The 25,756-nt window shown below is 43.2% G+C and overlaps 1 protein-coding gene across 4 annotated transcripts in view; it reads right to left on the reverse strand.

The window, feature by feature from the left end:
• Positions 1–8,658: 8,658 nt before the first annotated feature.
• Positions 8,659–25,756, reverse strand: part of LOC311134577 (GRAM domain-containing protein 4-like) — a 67,838-nt gene continuing 50,740 nt past the window's right edge. The window contains exons 14-19 of one of the 4 annotated variants that reach the window (XM_084168305.1): positions 25,502–25,656; positions 22,096–22,243; positions 21,759–21,852; positions 11,286–11,376; positions 10,646–10,714; positions 8,659–9,607 (exon numbers count right to left, since the gene is read on the reverse strand). In XM_084168305.1, the coding sequence (XP_084024431.1) occupies positions 9,500–9,607; positions 10,646–10,714; positions 11,286–11,376; positions 21,759–21,852; positions 22,096–22,243; positions 25,502–25,656 (665 nt within the window). In that variant the 3' untranslated portion in view covers positions 8,659–9,499. Of the gene's footprint in view, positions 9,608–10,645; positions 10,715–11,285; positions 11,377–21,758; positions 21,915–22,095; positions 22,244–25,501; positions 25,657–25,756 lie in introns of those variants that run through there. The other 3 variants (XM_084168304.1, XM_084168306.1, XR_014613706.1) reach the window with 3 other exon arrangements.

Genomic DNA, 25,756 nt, shown 5'->3' on the forward strand with positions numbered 1-25,756 from the left:
CAGTGCCATGCGTTTTGTCACCAAAGCCCCATATACTACCCACCACTGTGACCTGTACGCTCTTGTTGGCTGGTCCTCACTACATATTCGTCGCCAAACCCACTGGCTCCAGGCCATCTATAAATCAATGCTAGGCAAATCCCCGCCTTATCTTTGATCATTGGTCACCATAGCAAAACCCACCCGTAGTATGCACTCCAGCAGGTATATCTCACTGGTCATCCCCAAAGCCAACACCTCCTTTGGCCGCCATTCCTTCCAGTTCTCTGCTGCCAATGACTGGAACGAACTGCAAAAATCTCTGAAGCTGGAGACTCTTATCTCCCTCACTAACTTTAAGCATCAGTTGTCAGAGCACATTACCGATCACTGCACCATTACAGAGCCCATCTGAAATTAGCCCACCCAACTACCTCATCCCCATATTGTTATTTATTATGCTCATTTGCACCCCAGTATCTCTATTTGCACATCAACTCCTGCACATCCATCATTCCAGTGTTAATACTAATTGTAATTATTTTGCACTATAGCCTATTTATTGCCTTACCTCCATAACTTGCTACATTTGCACACACTATATATATTTTCTGTTGTATTTTCGACTTTATGTTTTGTTTTACCCCATATGTAACTCTGTGTTGTTGTTTTTATCACACTGCTTTGCTTTATCTTGGCCAGGTCGCAGTTGTAAATGAGAACTTGTTCTCAACTGGCTTACCTGGTTAAATAAAGGTTAAAAAAAACAAAAAAACAAATTGGTTTCACATATTTTCAAGTCCTGAGCTATTTAATTTGTGTTTTATTTATACCAAATAGATAAGAAGAATAGAAATAAGCATCTGGTGGCATTGGTAGAGAGTCAGGCGGAGAATGGAGTGAAGTGCACTGTAAGCACGCTGTGGGCCAGATGTAAATGGTTTAGCAGCCTTTCCAATAAATTGGAATACAAAAGAAGCCATCCACCCTTGATGGGCTATCAGCAGGACAATAGACTTGCAGAGTTTTGGGACTTTACATGTATTAATGGAGGTTTGCGAAGGCATGTCACACATGCACTGTTTTCTAACCACATCTGGATGGATCCATAACGAATTACTATGGGAACAAATATCACTGAATGACAGAAATATTGGAATAAAGTAGGCTAATGTAATTGAAGGCAACAAAATGTTGCTTACTGAAACTCCCAAAGTCATCCAATTGTTATAATAGGATTTGAAGCAATAGCTTACCCACGTGTGGTCAACTATTTCAGCACCGTTTCGCGCTGCTTTAAGACAAGTATGGGGACTGGTCTTGATAAATCAATCAGATTTTCCTTTTCACTGAATCTCCGTTTAGCTATTGGTTAGCCTACAATTAGGTTGTGGAAATATTAGGATTATTTTGCTTTTCACTTGCAGTCACATAGTAGCCTAGGCTTACTCCCAACCGGTAACAATGTACAGCGCCATATTTTCCTGACGGAAACCCTGAGGTGTCTCCATAGGCTACTGTAAAATGCATTTTTCTAACAGTATAAACAGCACAACAAATACAATAATATCTTACAAATTATAATCAATCCCATCTAGTCTGTTCTAACAAAAAAAGGTTTTAAAGTCTTTTGTACAGCCAATATAAGAAACAGTCAAATACATTTGTGAATTCAATTGCTTTAGCAACATAGGTTGCAGTTTATTCATTGTTTAATTATTCAAGGCTCCCTTTGTTATTTTGTTTTATAACTAAAATGGTTGATTGTATTTAAAGACATGGATGACTTGTATGCTGTGTGATGACATGCAGAAATTAATGAATGAATGATTGATATACTGTATATTGAAGTAGGCCTTTATGCCAATAAGTAAGTTATGTTAAAACAGCTACAGTAAACAGGACTCTTAGGCCTACAGCTCCATGTCATTTCAATAAAAAACCTTGAACCCACCTGTCCCTGACTTTTCCTAAATATGTGTATGTTATACTCTAGCAGGACGCCTATATTGAGATAAATATCATAAAAGACAAACTTTCTGAGCATTTCATTCTCAAAGCCCATGAAGGTCTGCTGCACCATATGCATATTAACAGTTGAAAAGCCGGGACTCAATGAATAGCTTACCAATAGCTGCCAGTCTAATAAATACAATTAATATACACAATCACAAATAAATCCATAAATATTTTGTTTAGAGAGGTAATAAAATAACAGAATAGCATGTTTTAAGATGTATTTATCTGTGCTATTGCAGCTGAGGCTATGGCTGTGCCATGTCAATGAAATTAACTTGTTAATTTAGCAGACATCACATGCTTATATTCCCCAGCCCTTTACAATATGAATATTATGGAATATAACAGAATACAATAGAAGGAATATTTTCCCCAAATGGGTATTTGCTGATTGTCATCAGTAGGCATAGAGCTGCAGTTATTCTAGGAAAATGTTATATTTTGAAAGAGACCATCTGTAAAAACATTGTGTTTTTTGGCAAAACTAGGTTAATTAAAAACCTTGGAATATGCTCTTTTGGATAGGGTATAGCAATCAAAATGTCTGCCCTACATGGACCTTGGTAGGATTATTTGGAAAAGTAAGCCAGCACCAAGAAACTTCATAAAGACGCCCTCAGACGCCCTCTGGTGGTCGAAGTAGCATTAACGGCAACAATGGCTAACAGTAAAATAATATGACGTCATGTACTCCAACGTGCCATACCATTCGGCAAGCATATTACGCCAACTTTTAAATGAGGACCCACTGTGGCATCAGCTTCCCCTCCCCAATCCTAACCTTAACCATTAGTAGGGGATATGCAAAACTGACCCAAGATCAGCATCTAGGGGCAACTTCACCCTACACCATGCTTGTGTACAGACTGAGCAAGCACAAGTTAGTTCAAAGCTCTTGCACTCTGAGCATTCAAGCCAATGTCTCTCCATCAAAGGATCCATTCACACCAGAAACAAAATCATATTTGCCATCGACTTCTATCCCAGTGCGTCCCAAACTTTTACAGTGTATGCCCCCCTTCATCAAGGGATAATCCCAGATCACTGGGCTAAAGAAACAACACAATAAGAAACAATAAGCAAAACATAGCAGATTTTGATAAGTGATACTAAGTTACTGAGATGCTTGAAAGAAAATGGCCAACAATCATTAATTAAATGTGTTTACTTAAGTATAAATGTTCATAACATTTTACAATAAACCATTTTCTTCAAAAACTTTACAGGGATTTAACATTTGTTCATTCTTTTTTTTGTCAGTGGACACCGCAGATTACAAAGAAGTATTCACACCTAACTGGTTATCATTCCTATACAGTTACATACTGATTGGGAAGTATTATGAAAAATGAATTAGCAAACAAGTACTTACAGTTAAAATAAATACAGTGCCTTCAGAAAGTATTGACACCCCTAGACTGAATTTAAAATTGATCAAATGTAGATTTCGTTGTCACTGGCCAACACACAATACCCCATAATGTCAAAGTGGAATGATGTTTTTCTTTTACAATTTTTGTAACAAATTAATTAAAAATGAAAAGCTGAAATGTCTTGAGTCAATAAGCCTAAATAAGTTCAGGAGTAAAAATGTGCTTAACAAGTCACATAATAAATTGCATGGACTCACTCTGTGTGCAATAATAATGATTAACATGATTTTTGAATGACTACCTCATCTCTGTATCCCACACATACAATTATCTGTAAGGTCCCTCATTCGAGCAGTGAATTTCAAACACAGATTCGATCACAAAGACCTGGGTGGTTTTCCAATGCCTCACAAAGGGCACCTACTTGTAGATCGGTCAAAATAAAAATAAAATGTTTTAAAAAATTGGTGTGGAAAGCTCTTACAGACTTGACTCAGGTGTGTGAATACTTATGTAAATGAGATATTTCTGTATTTCATTTTCAATACATTTGCAAACATGTCTAAAAACATGTTTTCATTTAGTCATTTATGGGATATTGTGTGTAGATGGATGAGAGAAAAATATATATTTGATCCATTTTGAATTCAGGCTGCAACACAACAAAATGTGGAATAAGTGAAGGGGTATGAATACTTTCTGAAGGCAATGTACTTGGTTAACACAGAGGCCACATGATTAGTACTGCAGTTTTCAGTGGGCAAGCCTCAGTGGTTCAAACAATCATTTACATTTACATTTTAGTCATTTAGCAGACGCTCTTATCCAGAGCGACTTACAGTTAGCACATACATTATTTTTATCGAACCCACAACCCTGGCGTTGCAAACGCCATGCTCTACCAACTGAGCTACATCCCCTGCCGGCCATTCCCTCCCCTACCCTGGACGACGCTGGGCCAATTGTGCGCCGCCCCATGGGTCTCCCGGTCGCGGCCGGCTACGACAGAGCCTGGATACGAACCAGGATCTCTAGTGGCACAGCTAGCACTGCGATGCAGTGCCTTAGACCACTGTGCCACTCGGGAGACAAATCTCTGCCCCTCTAATACAGAACTATAGAGACAATGTCGATCCTCCTCTGAAAATGTATACAGTCCCACGTTGATCCTCCTTAACTATTGTGAAAGGACATGGTAGGTAAGCATTATAGTGTGGCAGAAACTGCACAAAACCTACCAGAGGACTTAGTGAAGCCATTGCCATCATACTGAGAATTAGCAATCGACAAGGAGGATGATCGATCAACAAGGGCATGATCAATTAGTGAGGCTTTTTTACAACACCTTCGATGGTTTGGGACGCATAAAGTACCAAACTCAGCAAAAAAAAGAAACGTCCGTTTTTCAGGACCCTGTCTTTCAAAGCTAATTTGTGAAATTCCAAATAACTTCAAAGATCTTTATTGTAAAGGGTTTAAACACTGTTTCCCATGCTTGTTCAATGAACCATAAACAATTAATGAACATGCACCTGTGGAACGATCGTTAAGACACTAACAGCTTACAGACAGTAGGCAATTAAGGTCACAGTTATGAAAACTTAGGACACTAAAGAGGCCTTTCTACTGACTCTGAAAAACACCAAAAGAAAGATAATCTGCGTGAACATGCCTTAGGCATGATGCAAGGAGGCATGAGGACTGCAGATGTGGCAGGGCAATAAATTGCAATGTCTGTACTGTGAGACGCCTAAGACAGCGCTACAGGGAGACAGGACGGACAGCTGATCGTCCTCGCCGTGGCAAACCACGTGTAACAACACCTGCACAGGATCGGTACATCCGAACATCACAACTGCGCGACAGGTACAGGATGGCAACAACAACTGTCCGAGTTACACCAGGAATGCACAATCCCTCCATCAGTGCTCAGACTGTCCGCAATAGGCTGAGAGAGGCTGGACTGAGGGCTTGTAGGCCTGTTGTAAGAGAGGTCCTTACCAGACATCACCGGCAACGTCGTCGCCTATGGGCACAAACCCACCGTCGCTGGACCAGACAGGATTGGCAAAAAGTGCTCTTCACTGACAAGTCACGGTTTTGTCTCACCAGGGGTGATGGTCGGATTTGCGTTTATCATCGAAGGAATGAGCGTTACACCGAGGCCTGTATGTCTTTGATTGGCTGAATCAGCATAAATGGTAAATACCTGCTTGTTGCTGCCAATCAAAGAGAAATACTGGATAATATTAAAACATCACATCTATGAAATCACAGGAAATTAGAAGTCTTAAAACATAAGATAGATGTGACAGGATAGATTAAATAAAGAGAATCCTTGAGTTAACTTCATCTGCATCTGCGCAAAAAGTAGTGGGTTCAGAGATGTGACCACTCAGGGTTATCAGCATTCAGAAGTTCTCCATCACAAGACATACTGGTCAGTCTTCATGACCTTATAGTCTTACAAGGAATTAAACATGACAGATATAGGGTGAAATAACTAAATGACAAGCAGTAAAATAAAGTAAAAATGTTGGCAGAAAAAATTTATCAGTACATTGCTTCTTAAGTATATCTAACTTTTCGAGGTGCTTGGCGAGTGAGAGACCTAAGTTACTTGGTGTAGACTAAAAGGCATCAAACAAATGTCCAGTTAGCCTCCCTAGTATTTGTTCAACTACAACATATTGTAGCGAATTTGGGTTGTAGCCCCCGACAGGGACTCAAACCCAGGTCCAGCGACTGTCAAGCCAACAACTTAACCATTACGCCAAGAGCTCCGAACATCTTGACGAGATCGCTAGGTGTTGGGTTAAGGACGCTATATTACCCCCTTCCTTCGGGAGAGTGTGCCCCCACGCTTTCTCTATACCAAGTCCCTCAGGTGTCCACGCCTCTCCGATGGCCACACGGGCACAATCCCACTTCTGACACAAATGTAGCAAATTCAGGGAGTAGCCCCGAAAGGGACTCAAAGCCGGGTCCAACGACCTTCAAGCCAACACCTTAACAATTACACCAAGAGGTCCAAACCTCTTGACAAGGTCACTAGCATTTTAATTTAAACCCCATTCCCGTTTGGTGTCAAAACCCAAAAGAAAACGTTATTACCAACATTTCGGTTCAGGATTCAAACAAACACAAATAACCGGCATTGCACTGCACTCGACTTGTAGAATTTGGTTTTGTGATGCGTGATCCAATAGCAATTTACCTGAAGTTACACCTCAGAATCAGTAGAAAGTGCAGTGCTGCATTGGTTTGAATCCTGGCCTAAATCTGTGAGAGAATTAGATACGATTTCATTGAGAGTGGTTGAACAAGGCAGCGTAGAAAAGGCTCCTGCTTTTTGGAGATAGCTTTTTTGGTATTGCTTTACATTTAATCTGTCCCATAAAGTACTTACAATACATTCATAAACATTCCATAAAACCTACATAACAGTTATCGTTTTACTGAACCAATTAGTTATATGTTGAATGTCACATATTACAAATCACATATTGTTCTACATAATAAATATCCTCTGAGGCTTCAGAAAGACTATGTTGACATCAGGTCATGTTTATGTGGTGCTTATGAATGCATCATGACTCCATCTTAACATGTACATGTAAATCAATACCTTTTCTTTACCAAGACACAAATGTGTGTGAGAAAGTTATTGATTACAAAAACTCCAGGCTTTTGACTTTTGGCTGCCCATCATTAAATTATTCCCATTCCGTCCCTCCACTCTCAGAAAAAGGCAAAATAAAACAGTTACAACTAAAGGCTATTGCAGAAATCATATCTAAAGCACTAAAGCACTTTCATTAACTGGGAACATGAAGGCTTGAGGTTTTCATTGAAGGAGAGCATTAAGAGGAGCAAAGAGCACCAATGTGTGTGATACACAATATGGGAGTGACAGGCAGTCCTGTCAGATAGGCAGGGAGATCCAGCCTCCTTCTGAAACAGCACAACAGTGTTGCCCAAAAAATTATCACCCCCCACCACACACATACGCTTTTTAGAAGCACCCATTCTCGTGCATGTGCATACTACGCACACACGCGCAAAAACAAACTGACATCAAAAGAGTGAATTGAAAACCTATTACCCCAGTACAGAACAACAGCAAAACAAGACAAGTGTGTTCTCTGGGCACTATAGGCTACTTCCCTGGATGCAATAGACTCGACCGAACCAATAGGAGGCAGCGATGGTGTGCGGGTCCAGGAGTTTCTTAGTTAGACCTAATGAGGAGCTGGAGTCATCAGCGAGAGGATACAAAGACCTTGGGCTCTATAGTGATGGACCAGGCCTCAGATCAAGTGGATACCATTGTCACATACTAAACTACAGTGGGGAGAACAAGTATTTGATACACTGCCGATTTTGCAGGTTTTCCTACTTACAAAGCATGTAGAGGTCTGTAATTTTTATCATAGGTACACTTCAACTGTGAGAGACGGAATCTAAAACAAAAATCCAGAAAATCACAGTGTATGATATCTAAGTAATTAATTTGCATTTTATTGCATGACATAAGTATTTGATACATCAGAAAAGCAGAACTTAATATTTGGTACAGAAACCTTTGTTTGCAATTACAGAGATCATACGTTTCCTGTAGGTCTTGACCAGGTTTGCACACACTGCAGCAGGGATTTTGGCCCACTCCTCCATACAGACCTTCTCCAGATCCTTCAGGTTTCGGGTCTGTCGCTGGGCAATACAGACTTTTAGCTCCCTCCAAAGATTTTCTATTTGGTTCAGGTCTGGAGACTGGCTAGGCCACTCCAGGACCTTGAGATGCTTCTTACGGAGCCACTCCTTAGTTGCCCTGGCTGTGTGTTTCGGGTCGTTGTCATGCTGGAAGACCCAGCCACGACCCATCTTCAATGCTCTTACTGAGGGAAGGAGGTTGTTGGCCAAGATCTCGCGATACATGGCCCCATCCATCCTCCCCTCAATACGGTGCAGTCGTCCTGTCCCCTTTGCAGAAAAGCATCCCCAAATAATGATGTTTCCACCTCCATGCTTCACGGTTGGGATGGTGTTCCTGGGGTTGTACTCATCCTTCTTCCTCCAAACACGGCGAGTAGAATTTAGACCAAAAAGCTCTATTTTTGTCTCATCAGACCACATGACCTTCTCCCATTCCTCCTCTGGATCATCCAGATGGTCATTGGCAAACTTCAGACGGGCCTGGACATGCGCTGGCTTGAGCAGGGGGACCTTCCGTGCGCTGCAGGATTTTAATCCATGACGGCGTAGTGTGTTACTAATGGTTTTCTTTGAGACTGTGGTCCCAGCTCTCTTCAGGTCATTGAACAGGTCCTGCCGTGTAGTTCTGGGCTGATCCCTCACCTTCCTCATGATCATTGATGCCCCACGAGGTGAGATCTTGCATGGAGCCCCAGACCGAGGGTGATTGACCGTCATCTTGAACTTCTTCCATTTTCTAATAATTGTGCCAACAGTTGTTGCCTTCTCACCAAGCTGCTTGCCTATTGTCCTGTAGCCCATCCCAGCCTTGTGCAGGTCTACAATTTTATCCCTGATGTCCTTACACAGCTCTCTGGTCTTGGCCATTGTGGAGAGGTTGGAGTCTGTTTGATTGAGTGTGTGGACAGGTGTCTTTTATACAGTTAACAAGTTCAAACAGGTGCAGTTAACACAGGTAATGAGTGGAGAACAGGAGGGCTTCATAAAGAAAAACTAACAGGTCTGTGAGAGCCGGAATTCTTACTGGTTGGTAGTTGATCAAATACTTATGTCATGCAATAAAATGCAACTTAATAACTTAAAAATCATACAATGTGATTTTCTGGATTTTTGTTTTAGATTTAGTCTCTCACAGTTGAAGTGTACCTATGATAAAAATTACAGACCTCTACATGCTTTGTAAGTAGGAAAACCTGCAAAATCGGCAGTGTATCAAATACTTGTTCTCCCCACTGTATGTGCCAAGGGTCCCTGGCTTGGTGGAAGAATCCACCACCTTGTCATGGACACTAGCTTAACATACTTGCATATACACAAATTGGCCAGTAGCAGTGGTTGCTCTCTGTGTACTACATAGCAAGTTCTCTGTGTCTGTATAGGATGTTCCTGATGAAGGCAGCCATTTTGGTGTGTTAGGTCTCAGGGTTGGTGGCTGTGGTCATGGTCACTTTCTTCATGTACTGTTTGAAGATGGCGTCAAAGGCCTCGTCCCTGTGGATCATGGCACCAAACACCAACGGCTGAGAGAGAGAGAAAGGGTAGATAAAGAGAGTGACAATAGGAGGGGATAGAAGGAGTGTGGAAGACTATCTTAGGCATATTGATAAATCTGTCAAAAAGCTGTTATGGAGCTCAATGATTGGGTTCCTGCCTATAAATATCTGGTCTTTTGAATTGACAAAGATTTCATGTTTAATAACCATACGGATGAGCTAGTTAAAAAGCTAAGATTGAAAGCTTTTTTTTTTTTTATAAAGCTTGCCTCAAAATAGCAGGAAGCAGATTGTACTGTCAACTTTCCTGCCAGTTCTTGACTATGGTGATACCATTTACCAGATTGCAGCAGTCACTATCCTTAAACCTTTGGATGCCGTCTACCATAGCGCCTTTCACTTGATCACAGGTGACAGTTTTAACACTCACCACTGCATCCTGTCTCAAAAGGTAGGCTGGTCCTCATTAAAGTCCCATAGATCACTTAATTACTGCCTTTTTTTACAAGGCTCTACTATACAAGCTTCCAACTTACCTCACTTTGTTGTTAAAGTATGTAAAAAAAGTAAAGTATTCAACAATGAGATACCAAACCCGTTTACGCTTGAGGTTCCTCGGGTCTCCACTGGACTAGGTAAATCCGCTTTTAGTTTTAACACATTTTTGCAATCACTTACAAAATTCATTTCATTTGTATTCCCTGGTGCCACTAGGGCAGTTTAAAACCCTGATGATAAACGACTTCACAGAGGTGTGCAATTGTTTAGATAGATTTACTTTAACAACTACAGTAGTTTATGATGGCTGTGATATTTGTGATGTTCTAATGTATTCCACTTATTCTTTCTTGTATCTTGTAGTTGTATCTTTTATTTTCTGCCCTCAGGGCACCATTGAAAAGGAGACCCTGGGCTCAATTGGGCTCCCCTGAATAAATAAAAGTTAATTCAAAAATATTAATCTTCTCAACTTGTTAACTTGTTAACAGCATATTCAACAAACACTCACCTAAATAGAGAGAAAACAAACATGGTCTAAAATAGACTGTCCATAAGTGTTCCTACCTTCTGGGTGGACGGTGTTGCAATGGAGATTCCCATTCCAGACCCAGGTAATACAGACAAGACTTTGTACTGTGGGACAAAAAAAACACCAGTTAAACTAAGACAACCTTAACATTCTACTGCAGAAGTCGATTTTTAGTAGGCTTGGGCGATACACCGTTTATACCGTATACCGGGGTATTTTGAAATACTGATGGTATGATTTTCAATACTGTAAAAAAAGTAACAAATAATATTATGACTGCTCATGACTATACGTTTAGTATAACTTTAAGAAATCTAAGATGTATCAAATAAATTATATATAGCACAGGGATCCAGCTATGCATCTGGTTGGCTAGATGTCAAGATCAAGGTTCTTGGTTACAGTAGAGACATTCAATCCCCTCCTGGATCAAGATCCTTGTTGCCAAAAAATGTTTGTGTGTAACAAAAACAAAAAACATGAATACTTCATTATTTTTTATTTGGAAATCACAATACTAAGAAGTATTGTAATTGTGTGCACATTCGGTATTACCATATACCCTGGTATGGTACAGAAATGGTATGAAAATCTAGATACCGCCCAACCCAATTTTTTTAAAACCAATTAATTTAGACATTGGACAGAAGGTGAAGCGAAAATAGAGAAACCCACCTTCTGAATATCAGTGATGTCAATCAGTTTGATGACTTTATTCTTTTTAGAGGAATTTGACCTGCAGCTTGAGCTTTCAAAGCAAAGGTAACTGGGAAGGGAAACACTTTGTCAGCACAGAGAAGGATACATTACACCTTAACACACAAATCAAAATCAAATCAAATATTATTTGTCACATGCGCACTTACAAGCCCTTAACCAACAATGGAGTTCAAGAAAGAGTTAAGAAAATTGTACTAAATAAACTAAGGTAAAAAATAATTAAAAAAGTAACACAATAAAATAACGATACCGAGGCTATATACAGGGGGTACCGGTACCGAGTCAATGTGCGGGGGTACAGGTTAGTCGAGGTAATTTGTACATGTAGGTAGGGGTAAAGTGACTATGCATAGATAATAAACAGCAAGTAGCAGCAGTGTAAAAGCAAATGGGGGGGGGGGGGGGGTCAATGTAAATAGTCCGGGTGGCCCTTTTATTAATTGTTCAGCAGTCTTATGGCTTGGGCGTAGACGCTGTTAAGGAGCCTCTTTGTCCCAAACCAATACAAAACACACAACAGGGTGCTGCAAGAGCACATACATACACTGAGTATACAAAATATTAAGGATACCTGCACTTTCCATGACAGACTGACCAGGTGAATCCAGGTGAAAGCTATGATCCCTTATTGATGTCACTTGTTAAATCCACTTCAAATCATTGTAGATGAAAGGCAGGAGACAGGCTAACCCATAACAGTCCAAGCCCTTCAGACAAGTCCCAAGATGCTTGTGGGGGTCGTAGAGCAAAACGGAGAACATAATAGTTTTATAGGCCAAACCGTTCGGATGCTACAGCCAATTCTGTGAGAAGACAGATTTTCAGGATGTCTCATGGTCTGACAATAACCACTCTAAGATCTGTCACCTTTCACTGCAGATACGGACGTGCGACATCGGCGGATGCGGTGGATTGAGATGCATCCAATGCAAAAAAACATCTCTCTAGCTTAAACTGAAGGATTTTTATAGGGATTTCTATTATGATGCTAATTGAATCAAATCAAATTGTATTTGTCACATTCACGTGTTTAGCAGATGTTATAGCGGGTGTAGCGAAATGCTTGTGCTTCTAGCTCCGACAGTGCAGTAATATCTAACAATTTCAAAACATATACCCAAAACTAGTAAGGAATGGGATTTAAGAATATATACATATATTGACAAGCAATGACAGAGTGGAATGGACTAAGATACAGTAGAATATTATAGAATAGAATACAGTATATACAGTGGGGAGAACAAGTATTTGATACTTTTATTTATTTATTTTTTATTTCACCTTTATTTAACCAGGTAAACCAGTTGAGAACAAGTTCTCATTTACAACTGCGACCTGGCCAAGATAAAGCAAAGCAGTGCGATAAAAACAACAACACAGAGTTACATATGGGGTAAAACAAAACAAAGTAAAAAAAAAATACAACAGAAATACATATATATACAGTGTGTGTAAATTTAGCAAGTTATGGAGGTAAGGCAATAAAATAGGCTATAGTGCAAAGTAATTACAATTAGTATTAACACTGGAATGATAGATGTGCAAGAGATGATGTGCAAATAGAGATACTGGGGAACAAATGAGCAAAATAAATAACAATATAGGGATGAGGTAGTTGGGCGGGCTAATTTCAGATGGGCTGTGTACAGGTGCAGTGATCGGTAAGGTGCTCTGACAACTGATGCTTAAAGTTAGTGAGGGAGATAAGTGTCTCCAGCTTCAGAGATTTTTGCAATTTGTTCCAGTCATTGGCAGCAGAGAACTGGAAGGAATTGCGGCCAAAGGAGGTGTTGGCTTTGGGGATGACCAGTGAGATATACCCGCTGGAGCGCAGACTACGGGTGGGTGTTGCTATGGTGACCAATGAGCTAAGATAAGGCGGGGATTTGCCTAGCAGTGATTTATAGATGGCCTGGAGCCAGTGGGTTTGGCGACGAATATGTAGTGAGGACCAGCCAACAAGAGCGTACAGGTCACAGTGGTGGGTATTATATGGGGCTTTGGAGATAAAACGGATGGCACTGTGATAGACTACATCCAATTTGCTGAGTAGAGTGTTGGAGGCTATTTTGTAAATGACATCGCCGAAGTCAAGGATCGGTAGGATAGTCAGTTTTACGAGGGCATGTTTGGCAGCATGAGTGAAGGAGGCTTTGTTGTGAAATAGGAAACCGATTCTAGATTTAACTTTGGATTGGAGATTCTTAATGTGAGTCTGGAAGGAGAGTTTACAGTCTAACCAGACACCTAGATATTTGTAGTTGTCCACATACTCTAGGTCAGACCCGTCGAGTGTAGTGATTCAAGTCGGGTGGGCGGGTGCAAGCAGCGTTCGGTTGAAGAGCATGCATTTAGTTTTACTAGTGTTTAAGAGCAGTTGGAGGCTACTGAAGGAGTGTTGTAAGGAATTGAAGCTCGTTTGGAGGTTTGTTAACACAGTGTCCAATGAAGGGCCAGATGTATACAAAATGGTGTCGTCTGCGTAGAGGTGGATCTGAGAGTCACCAGCAGCAAGAGCGACGTCATTGATATACACAGAGAAAAGAGTCGGCCCAAGAATTGAACCCTGTGGCACCCCCATAGAGACTGCCATAGGTCCAGACAACAGGCCCTCCGATTTGACACATTGAACTCTATCTAAGAAGTAGTTGGTGAACCAGGCGAGGCAGTCATTTGAGAAACCAAGGCTATTTAGTCTGCCAATAAGAATGCGGTGGTTGACAGAGTCGAAAGCCTTGGCCAGGTCAATGAAAACGGCTGCACAGTACTGTCTATTATCGATCGCGGTTATAATATCGTTTAGGACCTTGAGCGTGGCTGAAGTGCACCCATGACCAGCTCGGAAACCGGATTGCATAGCGGAGAAGGTACGGTGGGATTCGAAATGGTCGGTGATCTGTTTGCTGACTTGGCTTTCAAAAACTTTTGAAAGGCAGGGCAGGATGGATATGGGTCTGTAACAGTTTGGAGCTAGAGTGTCACCCCCTTTGAAGAGGGTGATGACCGCGGCAGCTTTCCAATCTCTGGGGATCTCAGACGTTACGAAAGAGAGGTTGAACAGGCTAGTAATAGGGGTTGCGACAATTTCGGCGGCTAGTTTTAGAAAGAAAGGGTCCAGATTGTCTAGCCCAGATGATTTGTAGGGGTCCAGATTTTGCAGCTCTTTTAGAACATCAGCTGTCTGGATTTGTGTGAAGGAGAAGCAGGGGGGGGCATGGGCAAGTTGCAGCGGAGGGTGCAGAGCTGGTGGCCGGGGTAGTGGTAGCCAGGTGGAAAGCATGGCCAGCCGTAGCAAAATGCTTGTTGAAATTCTCGATTATTGTAGATTTATCGGTGGTGATAGTGTTTCCTAGCCTCAGTGCAGTGGGCAGCTGGGAGGAAGTGCTCTTTTTTTCCATGGACTTTACAGTGTCCCAAAACTTTTTGGAGTTAGTGCTACAGGATGCAAATTTCTGTTTGAAAAAGTTAGCCTTTGCTTTCCTAACTGCTTGTGTATTTTGGTTCCTAACTTCCCTGAAAAGTTGCATATCGCGGGGGCTATTTGATGCTAATGCAGTACGCCACAGGATGTTTTTGTGCTGGTCAAGGGCAGTCAAGTCTGAGGAGAACCAGGGGCTATATCTGTTCTTAGTTCTGTATTTTTTGAATGGGGCATGTCTATTTAAGATTGAGAGGAAATTACTTTTAAAGAACAACCAGGCATCCTCTACTGACGGAATGAGATCTATATCCATCCAGGATACCTGGGCCAGGTCAATTAGGAAGGTCTGCTCGCTGAAGTGTTTTTGGGAGCGTTTGACAGTGATGAGGGGTGGTCGTTTGACCGCGGACCCGTTACGGACGCAGGCAATAAGGCAGTGAAGACAGCGGAGGTGTATTTAGAGGGTAAGTTAGTCAGGATGATATCTATGAGGGTACCCATGTTTACGGATTTAGGGTTGTACCTGGTAGGTTCGTTGATAATTTGTGTGAGATTGAGGGCATCTAGTTTAGATTGTAGGATGGCCGGGGTGTTAAGCATATCCCAATTTAGGTCACCAAGCAGTACGAACTCTGAGGATAGATGGGGGGCAATCAATTCACATATGGTGTCCAGGGCACAGCTGGGGGCTGAGGGGGGTCTGTAGCAAGCGGCAACAGTGAGAGATTTATTTCTGGAAAGGTGGATTTTTAGAAGTAGAAGCTCAAACTGTTTGGGCACAGACCTGGATAGTACTTTTTTGTTTAAAATAAATGCACTGTTGGTTAAGGGCTGTAAGTAAGCATTTCACTGTAATGTCTGCACCTGTTGTATTCGGCGCATGTGACCAATAAAATTTGATTTGATTTGATTTGATTTATGATAGAGCTCTGCAGGCTCTCTCTACAGTAGATTGCAACTCCACCCCCTTTGGCAGTTCTATCTAGACGGAAAATGTTATAGTTGGGGATGGAAATTTCAGAATTTTTGGTGGCCTTCCTAAGCCAGGATTCAGACACTGCTAGAACATCAGGGTTGGCGGAGTGTGCTAACGCAGTGAATAACTCAAACTTAGGAAGGAGGCTTCTGATATTTATGTGCAGAAAACCAAGACTTTTACGGTTACAGAAGTCAACAAATGATAGCTCCTGGGGAGTAGGAGTGATACTGGGGGCTGCAGGGCCTGGGTTAGCCTCTCCATCACCAGAGGAACAGAGGAGGACTAGAATAAGGATACGACTAAAGGCTTTAAGCACTGGTCTTCTAGTGCGTTGGGTACATAGAATAAAGGGGGCAGTTCTCCGGGCGTTGTAGAAAAGATTCAGGGCATTATGTACAGAAAAGGATATGGAAGGATATGAGTACAGTTCAGGTAACCCTAAGCGTTGGGTAACAATGAAAGAGATAGCGTCATTGGAGGCACCGATTGAGCCGGTCTCGGCGTTTATGGGGGGTGGAACAAAGGAACTATATGAGGCAGTTTGAGAGGGACTAGGGGTTCTACAGTGAAATTGTATAATAAGAACTAACCCAAACAGCAATAGGCAAGGCATAATTGACATGGGAGAGAGGCATAAAGCAGTCACAGGTGTTATTAGAGAGAGCTAAGACAACAAATGGAAATAGCGATAACGTTTGGGCTAAGACTAAACAGAATAAACAGGACAGGGTACCGTGTAAAGGAACAGTCCAGCAGGCATCAGCTGTGCAGCTGAGTGATCATAAGGTCCAGTGAACAGCAATATGTGAGTCCGAGAGCAGTTCAAATTGGTAGAGGTAGATAGCCGGGAGATGGGCCTGAGGCTAGCTCAGGGCTAACTGGTGCTTGCTATAGGGCAATGGTAAATCAGCCACAACAGGTTGCAGCTAGCTAGCTGGTTGTGATGATCCGGCGCTAGGGTCCAGTGATTCCGGCAGAAAGTCCAATAAGCTCTGGGTCGATAGCACGCTGGGTCGATAGCACGCTGTGCAGACTGGCCGACGAAGGGAGGATGGATGGGGCCATGTATCGCGAGATCTTGGCCAACAACCTCCTTCCCTCAGTAAAGCATTGAAGATGGGTCGTGGCTGGGTCTTCCAGCATGACAACGACCCGAAACACACAGCTAGGGCAACTAAGGAGTGGCTCCGTAAGAAGCATCTCAAGGTCCTGGAGTGGCCTAGCCAGTCTCCAGACCTGAACCCAATAGAACATCTTAGAGGGAGCTGAAAGTCCGTATTGCCTAGCGACAGCCCCAAAACCTGAAGGATCTGGAGAAGGTCTGTATGGAGGAGTGGGCCAAAATCCCTGCTGCAGTGTGTGCAAACCTGGTCAAGACCTACAGGAAACGTATGATCTCTGTAATTGCAAACAAAGGTTTCTGTACCAAATATTAAGTTCTGCTTTTCTGATGTATCAAATACTTACAGTGGGAAAAAAAAGTATTTAGTCAGCCACCAATTGTGCAAGTTCTCCCACTTAAAAAGATGAGAGAGGCCTGTAATTTTCATCATAGGTACACGTCAACTATGACAGACAAATTGAGATTTTTTTTTTCAGAAAATCACATTGTAGGATTTTTTATGAATTTATTTGCAAAATATGGTGGAAAATAAGTATTTGGTCACCTACAAACAAGCAAGATTTCTGGCTCTCACAGACCTGTAACTTCTTCTTTAAGAGGCTCCTCTGTCCTCCACTCGTTACCTGTATTAATGGCACCTGTTTGAACTTGTTATCAGTATAAAAGACACCTGTCCACAACCTCAAACAGTCACACTCCAAACTCCACTATGGCCAAGACCAAAGAGCTGTCAAAGGACACCAGAAACAAAATTGTAGACCTGCACCAGGCTGGGAAGACTTAATCTGCAATAGGTAAGCAGCTTGGTTTGAAGAAATCAACTGTGGGAGCAATTATTAGGAAATGGAAGACATACAAGACCACTGATAATCTCCCTCGATCTGGAGCTCCACGCAAGATCTCACCCCGTGGGGTCAAAATGATCACAACAACGGTGAGCAAAAATCCCAGAACCACACGGGGGGACCTAGTGAATGACCTGCAGAGAGCTGGGACCAAAGTAACAAAGCCTACCATCAGTAACACACTACGCCGCCAGGGACTCAAATCCTGCAGTGCCAGACGTGTCCCCCTGCTTAAGCCAGTACATGTCCAGGCCCGTCTGAAGTTTGCTAGAGTGCATTTGGATGATCCAGAAGAGGATTGGGAGAATGTCATATGGTCAGATGAAACCAAAATATAACTTTTTGGTAAAAACTCAACTCGTCGTGATTGGAGGATAAAGAATGCTGAGTTGCATCCAAAGAACACCATACCTACTGTGAAGCATTGGGGTGGAAACATCATGCTTTGGGGCTGTTTTTCTGTAAAGGGACCAGGACGACTGATCCGTGTAAAGGAAAGAATGAATGGGGCCATGTATCGTGAGATTTTGAGTGAAAACCTCCTTCCATCAGCAAGGGCATTGAAGATGAAACGTGGCTGGGTCTTTCACCATGACAATGATCTCAAACACACCGCCCGGGCAACGAAGGAGTAGCTTCGTAAGAAGCATTTCAAGGTCCTGGAGTGGCCTAGCCAGTCTCCAGATCTCAACCCCATAGAAAATCTTTGGAGGGAGTTGAAAGTCCGTGTTGCCCAGCGACAGCCCCAAAACATCACTGCTCTAGAGGAGATCTGCATGGAGGAATGGGACAAAATACCATAACAGTGTGTGAAAACCTTGTGAAGACTCACAGAAAACGTTTGACCTGTGTCATTGCCAACAAAGGGTATATAACAAAGTATTGAGAAACTTTTGTTATTGACCAAATACTTATTTTCCACCATAATTTGCAAATAAAGTCATTAAAAATCCTACAATGTGATTTTCTGGAAAAAGAATCTCATTTTGTCTGTCATAGTTGATGTGTACCTATGATGAAAATTACAGGCCTCTCTCATCTTTTTAAGTGGGAGAACTTGCACAATTGGTGGCTGACTAAATACTTTTTCCCCCCACTGTATGTCATGCAATAAAATGCAAATTCATTACTTAAAAATCATACAATGTGATTTTCTGGAATTTTGTTTTAGATTCCGTCTCTCACAGTTGAAGTGTACCTATGATAAAAATTACAGACCTCTACATGCTTTGTAAGTAGGAAAACCTGCAAAATCGGCAGTGTATCAAATACTTGTTCTCCCCACTGTACATATGAGATGAGTAGTCCAAGATATGTAAACATTATTAAAGTGACTAGAGTTCCATTTCTTAAAGTGGTCAGTGATTTCAGTAGGCAGCAGCAGCCACTAATGTGCTAGTGATGGCTATTTAACAGTCTGATGGCCTTAAGAAAGAAGCTGTTTTTCATTCTCTCGGTCCCAGCTTTGATGCACCTGTACTGACCTCGCCTTCTGGATGATAGAGGGGTGAATAGGCAGTGGCTCGGATGGTTGATGTCCTTGATGATCTTTTTGGCCTTCCTGTGACATCGGGTGCTGTATGTGTCTTGGAGGGCGGGTAGTTTGCCCCCTGTAATGCGTTCGGCAGATCGCACCACCCTCTGGAGAGCCCTGCGGTTGTGGGCCGGTGCAGTTGCCATACCAGGCGGTGATACAGCCCGACAGGATGCTCTCAATTGTGCATGTAAAAGTTTGTGAGGGTTTTAGGTGCTAAGCCGAATTTCTTCAGCCTCCTGAGGTTGAAGAGGCTCTGTTGCGCCTTCTTCACCACACTGTCTGTGTGGGTGGACCATTTAAGTTTGTCGCTGATGTGTACGCCAAGGAACTTGAAGCTTTCCACCTACTCCACTGCGGTCACGTCGATGTGGATAGGGGTGTGCACCCTTTGTTGTTTCCTGAAGTCCATAATCATCTCCTTTGTTTTGTTGATGTTGAGTGAGAGGTTATTTTCCTGGCACCACACTCCCAGAGCCCTCACCTCCTCCCTGTAGGTGGTCTCGTCATTGTTGGTAATCAAGCCTACTACTGTTGAGTCGTCTGCAAACTTGATGATTGAGTTGGAGGTGTGCTTGGCCACGCAGTCATGGGTGAACAGGGAGAGATTGAATGTGTCCATAAACACACCAGCCAGCTGGTCTGCGCATGCTCTGAGGACGAGGCTAGGGATGCTGTCTGGGCCGGCAGCCTTGCGGGGGTTAACATGCTTAAATGTCTTAATCACGTCGGCCATGGAGAAGGAGAGGCCACAGTCGTTGGTAGTGGGCCTCGTCAGTGGCACTGTGTTATCCTCAAAGCGGGCGAAGAAGGTGTTTAGCTTGTCTGGAAGCGAGACGTCGGTGTCGGCGACGTGGCTGGTTTTCCTTTTGTAGTCCGTGATTGTCTGTAGACCCTGCCACATACGTCTTGTGTCTGAGCCGTTGAATTGCAACTCCACTTTGTCTCTATACTGATGTTTTGCCAGTTTAATTGCCTTGTGGAGTGAGTAGCTACACTGTTTGTATTCTGCCATATTCCCAGTCACCTTGCCATGGTTGAATGCGGTGGTTCGCGCTTTCAGATTTGCGCGAATGCTGCCGTCTATCCACGGTTTCTGGTTAGGGTAGGTTTTGATAGTCACAGTGGGCACAACATCACCTATACACTTCTTGATAAACCCAGTCACTGTTTCAGTGTATATGTCTAAATAATTTCCGGAAGCTACCCGGAACATATCCCAGTCCGCGTGATCAAAACAATCTTGAAGCGTGGATTCCGTTTGGTCAGACCAGCGTTGAATAGTCCTTAGCACGGGTACATCCTGTTTGAGTTTCTGCCTATAGGAAGGGAGAAGCAAAATGGAGTCGTGGTCAGATTTTGCCAAAAGGAGGGCGGGGGAGGGGCCTTATAACCATCCCGGAAGTTCGAATAGCAATGGTCGAGGGTCTTGGCAGCGCGAGTACAACAGTCGATATGTTGATAGAATTTTGGCAGCCTAGTCCTCAAATTTGGTTTGTTAAAATCTCCGGCAACAATAAATGCAGCCTCAGGATATGTGGTTTCCAGTTTGCATAAGGTCCAGTGAAGTTCTTTGAGGGCCGTCGTGGTATCGGCTTGAGGGGGGATATATACACGGCCGTGACTATAACAGAAGAAAATTATCTTGGGAGATAATACGGTCAGCATTTGATTGTGAGATATTCTAGGTCGGGTGAATAGAAGGACTTGAGTAACTCTATGTTACTACAATTACACCATGAGTCATTAATCATGAAACACACACCTCCGCCCTTCTGCTTCCTGGAGAGATATTTATTCCTGTCTGTACGATGAACTGAGAACCCATGTGGCTGGACCGATTCCGACAGAATATCCCAAGAGAGCCATGATTCCGTGAAACAGAGTATGTTATACAGGCCTTGATGTCTCTCTGGAAAGAAATCCTTGCCCGTAGTTCGTCAAGCTTGTTATCTAGAGACTGAACATTAGCAAGTAGTATACTTGGAAGCGGTGGGTGGTGTGCGCGCCTCCTAAGTCGAACCAGCAGGCCGCTCCGAGTGCCTTTCCTCCGCCGGCGATGTTTTGGGTCAGCCGCTGGAATCAGTTCAGTGGCCCTGGGGAGAGCAAACAAAGCATCTGCTTCGGGAAAGTCGTATTCCTGGTCATATTGCTGGTGAGTTACCGTCGCTCTGATATCCAATAGTCTTTCCCAGCTGTATGTAATGATGCCAAACACTTTCTGAGCTAATAATACATAAAAAAACAAAATACTGCATAATTTCCTAAGAGCTAGTCGAGAGGCCGCCATCTTCGTTTGCACCATCATTCAAATAATTCGATTTTCACGGGGCGCGGACATCGACTCTAGGGGGTTTTAAATAAGTATTTTAAGACAATTGAGACATGGATTGTGTATGTGTGCTATTCAGAGGGTGAATGGGCAAGACAAAGTGCCTTTGAACAGGGTATCGTGTTCCTAATGTTTGGTATACTCAGTGTACATATCTACATGTGACAGCTAGGTATTAGCAGTATATGGCTTACTTTTCAGTGACAAAGAGCACACCATTACGGATGTAGTCAGTGGGACTCTTCCTGTCCCTGTTGATCAAGCAGCATCGCCAGCCATTCTCACACACTGCCAATGAAACCAGTCGACACACACACACACACACACACACACACATCAGGTCTGACACACTGCCAACAAACACAGTCAATAGTCATGGTTTCACTGCACCAACATAACACAATCAATAAACACTAAGTTAATCAACAACAACTATGTAAATAGGGTCAACATGGAATAGGGGGAGGTGGTGAACCAGGCATAAATAGTCAGCTGTCGCTCCTGAGAATTATCATGCTGTGCTCTACCAACCTGCTAGGGGGCGCTCATCCTCAGACAGTTTGAAGACCTCGTGGAAAACCCTCTTCTTAGTATTGTAGGCCCTGCCAGTCTGTTCCTCTAGACTGATATCATATGGTAAGGCTGTTCCTAGACTGCCACAAGCTACTGCCGGATGGATCTAAAGAGAAACAGAGAGCGGAGAAAATAATGGTAGGATAGAGGGAAGAATGGAGGAGAGAGGTCAGCATTTTAGACTAGGAACAGAGTGTGGGAAGGGAATTGGCTAGACCCAAGCAGCGTATGTGTATTATAGCAGGCTCTCTCAAACCAGTGGCTTGACTTGGTCATCAGCATCACTCAGTGCACTTCACTGCAGGTGACTCTCAAAGCGTACTCAGGTAAACAGTTGTTTGGTAAACAGTGAATATTGGCTGGGGTACTTGTGGAGATCGTTGGATACATTGCTTATGGGGATGTGAATGATAGGGTTGTGGTGTGTCTCATGCAAAGCATGAAGCAATGGACTCATGCCCTGTATATAACAATCTTTCAGTCTAAAGAATGAAACATAAAAAAAGACTGGACAAGTTTTCTCAACGCATGCGCAGACTAGCTTGCAAGTGTCTTCACAGACATTTTCAATCTCTCCTTGTCCCAGTCTGTAATCCCAACATGTTTCAAGCTGACCACCATTGTCCCTGTCCCCAAGAGCTCCAAGGTAATCGCCCTGTAGCACTCACATCTGTAATTATAAAGTGCTTTGAAAGGCTGGTAATGACACACATCAACACCATCATCCCAGACACCCTGAACCCACTCCAATTCATCTACTTCCCCAACAGATCCACAGATGATGCAATCTCAATTGCACTTCACACTGCCCTCTCCCATCTGGACAAGAGGGGAAATAACTATGCAAGAATGCTGTTCATAGACTACAGCTCAGCGTTCAACACCATAGTACCCTCCAAGCTCATCACCAAGCTAGGGACCCTGTTACAGAACCCCTCCCTCTGTAACTGGATCCTGGACATCATGACGGACTGGCCCCAGGTGTTGAGGGTAGGGAACAACACCTCCGCCACACTGACCCTCAACACGGGGGCCCCTCAGGGGTGTGTGCTTAGTCCCCTCCTGTACTCCCTGTTCACCCATGACTGCGTGTCCACGGACGACTCCAACACCATCATCAAGTTCGCTGACGACACGATGGTGGTAGGCCTGATCACCGACGGCGATGAGTCAGCCTACAGGGAGGAGGTCAGAGACTTAAAAGTGTGGTGCCAGGACAACAACCTCTCCCTCAACGTCAGTAAGACCAAGGAGCTGATCGTAGACTACAGGAGAAAGAGGGGAGAGCACGCCCCCATCCACATCGACGGGGCTGTTGTGGAGCGGGTCGAGAGCTTTAAATTATTTGGTGTCCACATCACTAAGGATTTAACATGGTCGACACACACCCGCACAGTTGTGAAGAGTGCACAGCAGCACCTCTTCCCCCTCAGGAGGCTGAAAAGATTTGGCACCATCGAGAGACTCTTGTCTGGCTGCATCACCGCTTGGTATGGCAAACTCACCGCCCTTGACCGCAAAGCGCTACAGAGGGTGGTGTGGACAGCCCAGTACATCACTGGGGCCAAGCTCCCTGCCATCCGGAACCTCTATACTGTATCAAGCCGTGTCAGAGGAAGGCCCGAAAAATTGGCAAAGACTCCAGCCACCCAAGCCATAAACTGTTCACTCTGCTACTTCCCGGCAAACGGTACCAGAGCATCGGCTCTCAGACCAACAGGCTCAGAGACAGCTTCTGCCCCCAAGCCATAAGACTGCTAAATAGTCAATTAATAGTACCCAACCTATCTGCAGTGACTCCATCTTGCACTAACCCTACGCACACTCACTAGATGATATATACGCACACACACTCATTCACACACACTACATTGACACTCCCACACAAAACCCTCACACATACACGCACCGACACAACACAAACACACATACGCACACACTTTTACACTCATCATCTTACTCTTATTATTATCTATCCTGATGGCTAGTCACTTTACCCTGCCTTCATGATACGTTGTAACTCTGCACATTGACCTGGTACTGGTACTCCCTGTACTGTATATAGCTCCATTCTTGTTTATTTTATTCCTTGTTACTATCTTTAAACTCTGCGTCGTTGGGAAGGGCTCGTAATCAAGCATTTCACGGTAAAGTCTATTCCAGTTGTATTCGGCGCATGTGACAAATCAAATTGGATTTTAATTTGTTTTGGCTGACCATTGGCAGGAAATGTCTGTAGAAAAGACACTGGCTGAACACACTGATAACTATTGCTAGCTATTATAACCTTAAATAATTGTATGGGATTTTATGGGAGAGTAGTTACCGGTATGATATTATGATAGACATTACTCTAATGCAACCACACTATTGCACAAACTACAAATACTATTAACAAACCACTATCTTTCAAAATAATCGATGAGCAGTTTCTACCTTCCAGTTACTTCCTCAACACACACAAACACACACAGTACTACTTTGAATATAGGGTTCTTTCTGATCGTGAATATAGGGTTCTAACCTCCCGAGTGGCGCAGTGGTCTAAGGCACTGCATCGCAGTGCTAGCTGTGCCATTAGAGATCCTGGTTCGAATCCAGACTCTGTCGTAGCCGGCCGCGACCGGGAGACCCATGGGGCGGCGCACAATTGGTCCAGGGTAGGGGAGGGAATGGCCGGCAGGGATGTAGCTCAGTTGGTAGAGTATGGCGTTTGCAACGCCAGGGTTGTGGGTTCGATTCCCACGGGGGGCCAGTATTAAAAATAATGTATGCACTCACTAACTGTAAGTCGCTCTGGATAAGAGCGTCTGCTAAATGACTAAAATGTAAAAATGTGTCTATGAGAATGGATACAAAATTAACATTCAAAACACCATTATGGTAATCTCTTATGAGTTCAACTTTGGTGCAACATGCAAAATAATACTTTCAACAGCACTGTGGTAGATGCACATATTTAAAAGACGGGCCACGTTTTGATCCTTCACATAGACACTGATATCAAAAGGCGCAAGGGGTTGATTTGAAATGCGGCTTATCTCTAATGACACACACACACACACGATGGTTTCGCAAACACAAGCACTCTCAAACCAAAGTGCACGCTAGGGAGCCCTACCTTTTCATACTCAGAGAGCTGAGAAAGAAAAACAGAAAACTCAGGCAATCAGACACTAACATAAGGATTCCCACAGTCCCAGCTGCTGTGAACGCCATCATTAATAGGGATGAACTGTGACAATGACACACATCAATATGAAATGTGTATGTACACATACCTAGGTACAAAAGACTTTCACATATACACAATGCAGACACAAATGCATTATATACAATAGTATATGTAGAGTTTGAGACATACCCGTCTGGACAATGTAGCGCCCCCGCGCTCCTTCAGCTGGGGGTCTGTGGGCAGGCTGGTCCAGATGATATGGGGCGTGTCATACTTGTCCCTTAGCTTGGGACAGCTCCTAAACAGGAAGTTGATGATGAAGAACTTGATCCCTGCATACAACCCTGAAGAGGAGACATACAGAAAGGCATGAGAGGAGCTCAAGAGGATCTCTCCATGTCTCTTTTGTCTTCTGATATACATCCATGGATCAAGAGGATCTCT

The sequence above is a fragment of the Coregonus lavaretus genome, assembly GCF_964263955.1.
Source record: "Coregonus lavaretus genome assembly, chromosome: 9".
NCBI lineage: Eukaryota > Metazoa > Chordata > Actinopteri > Salmoniformes > Salmonidae > Coregonus > Coregonus lavaretus.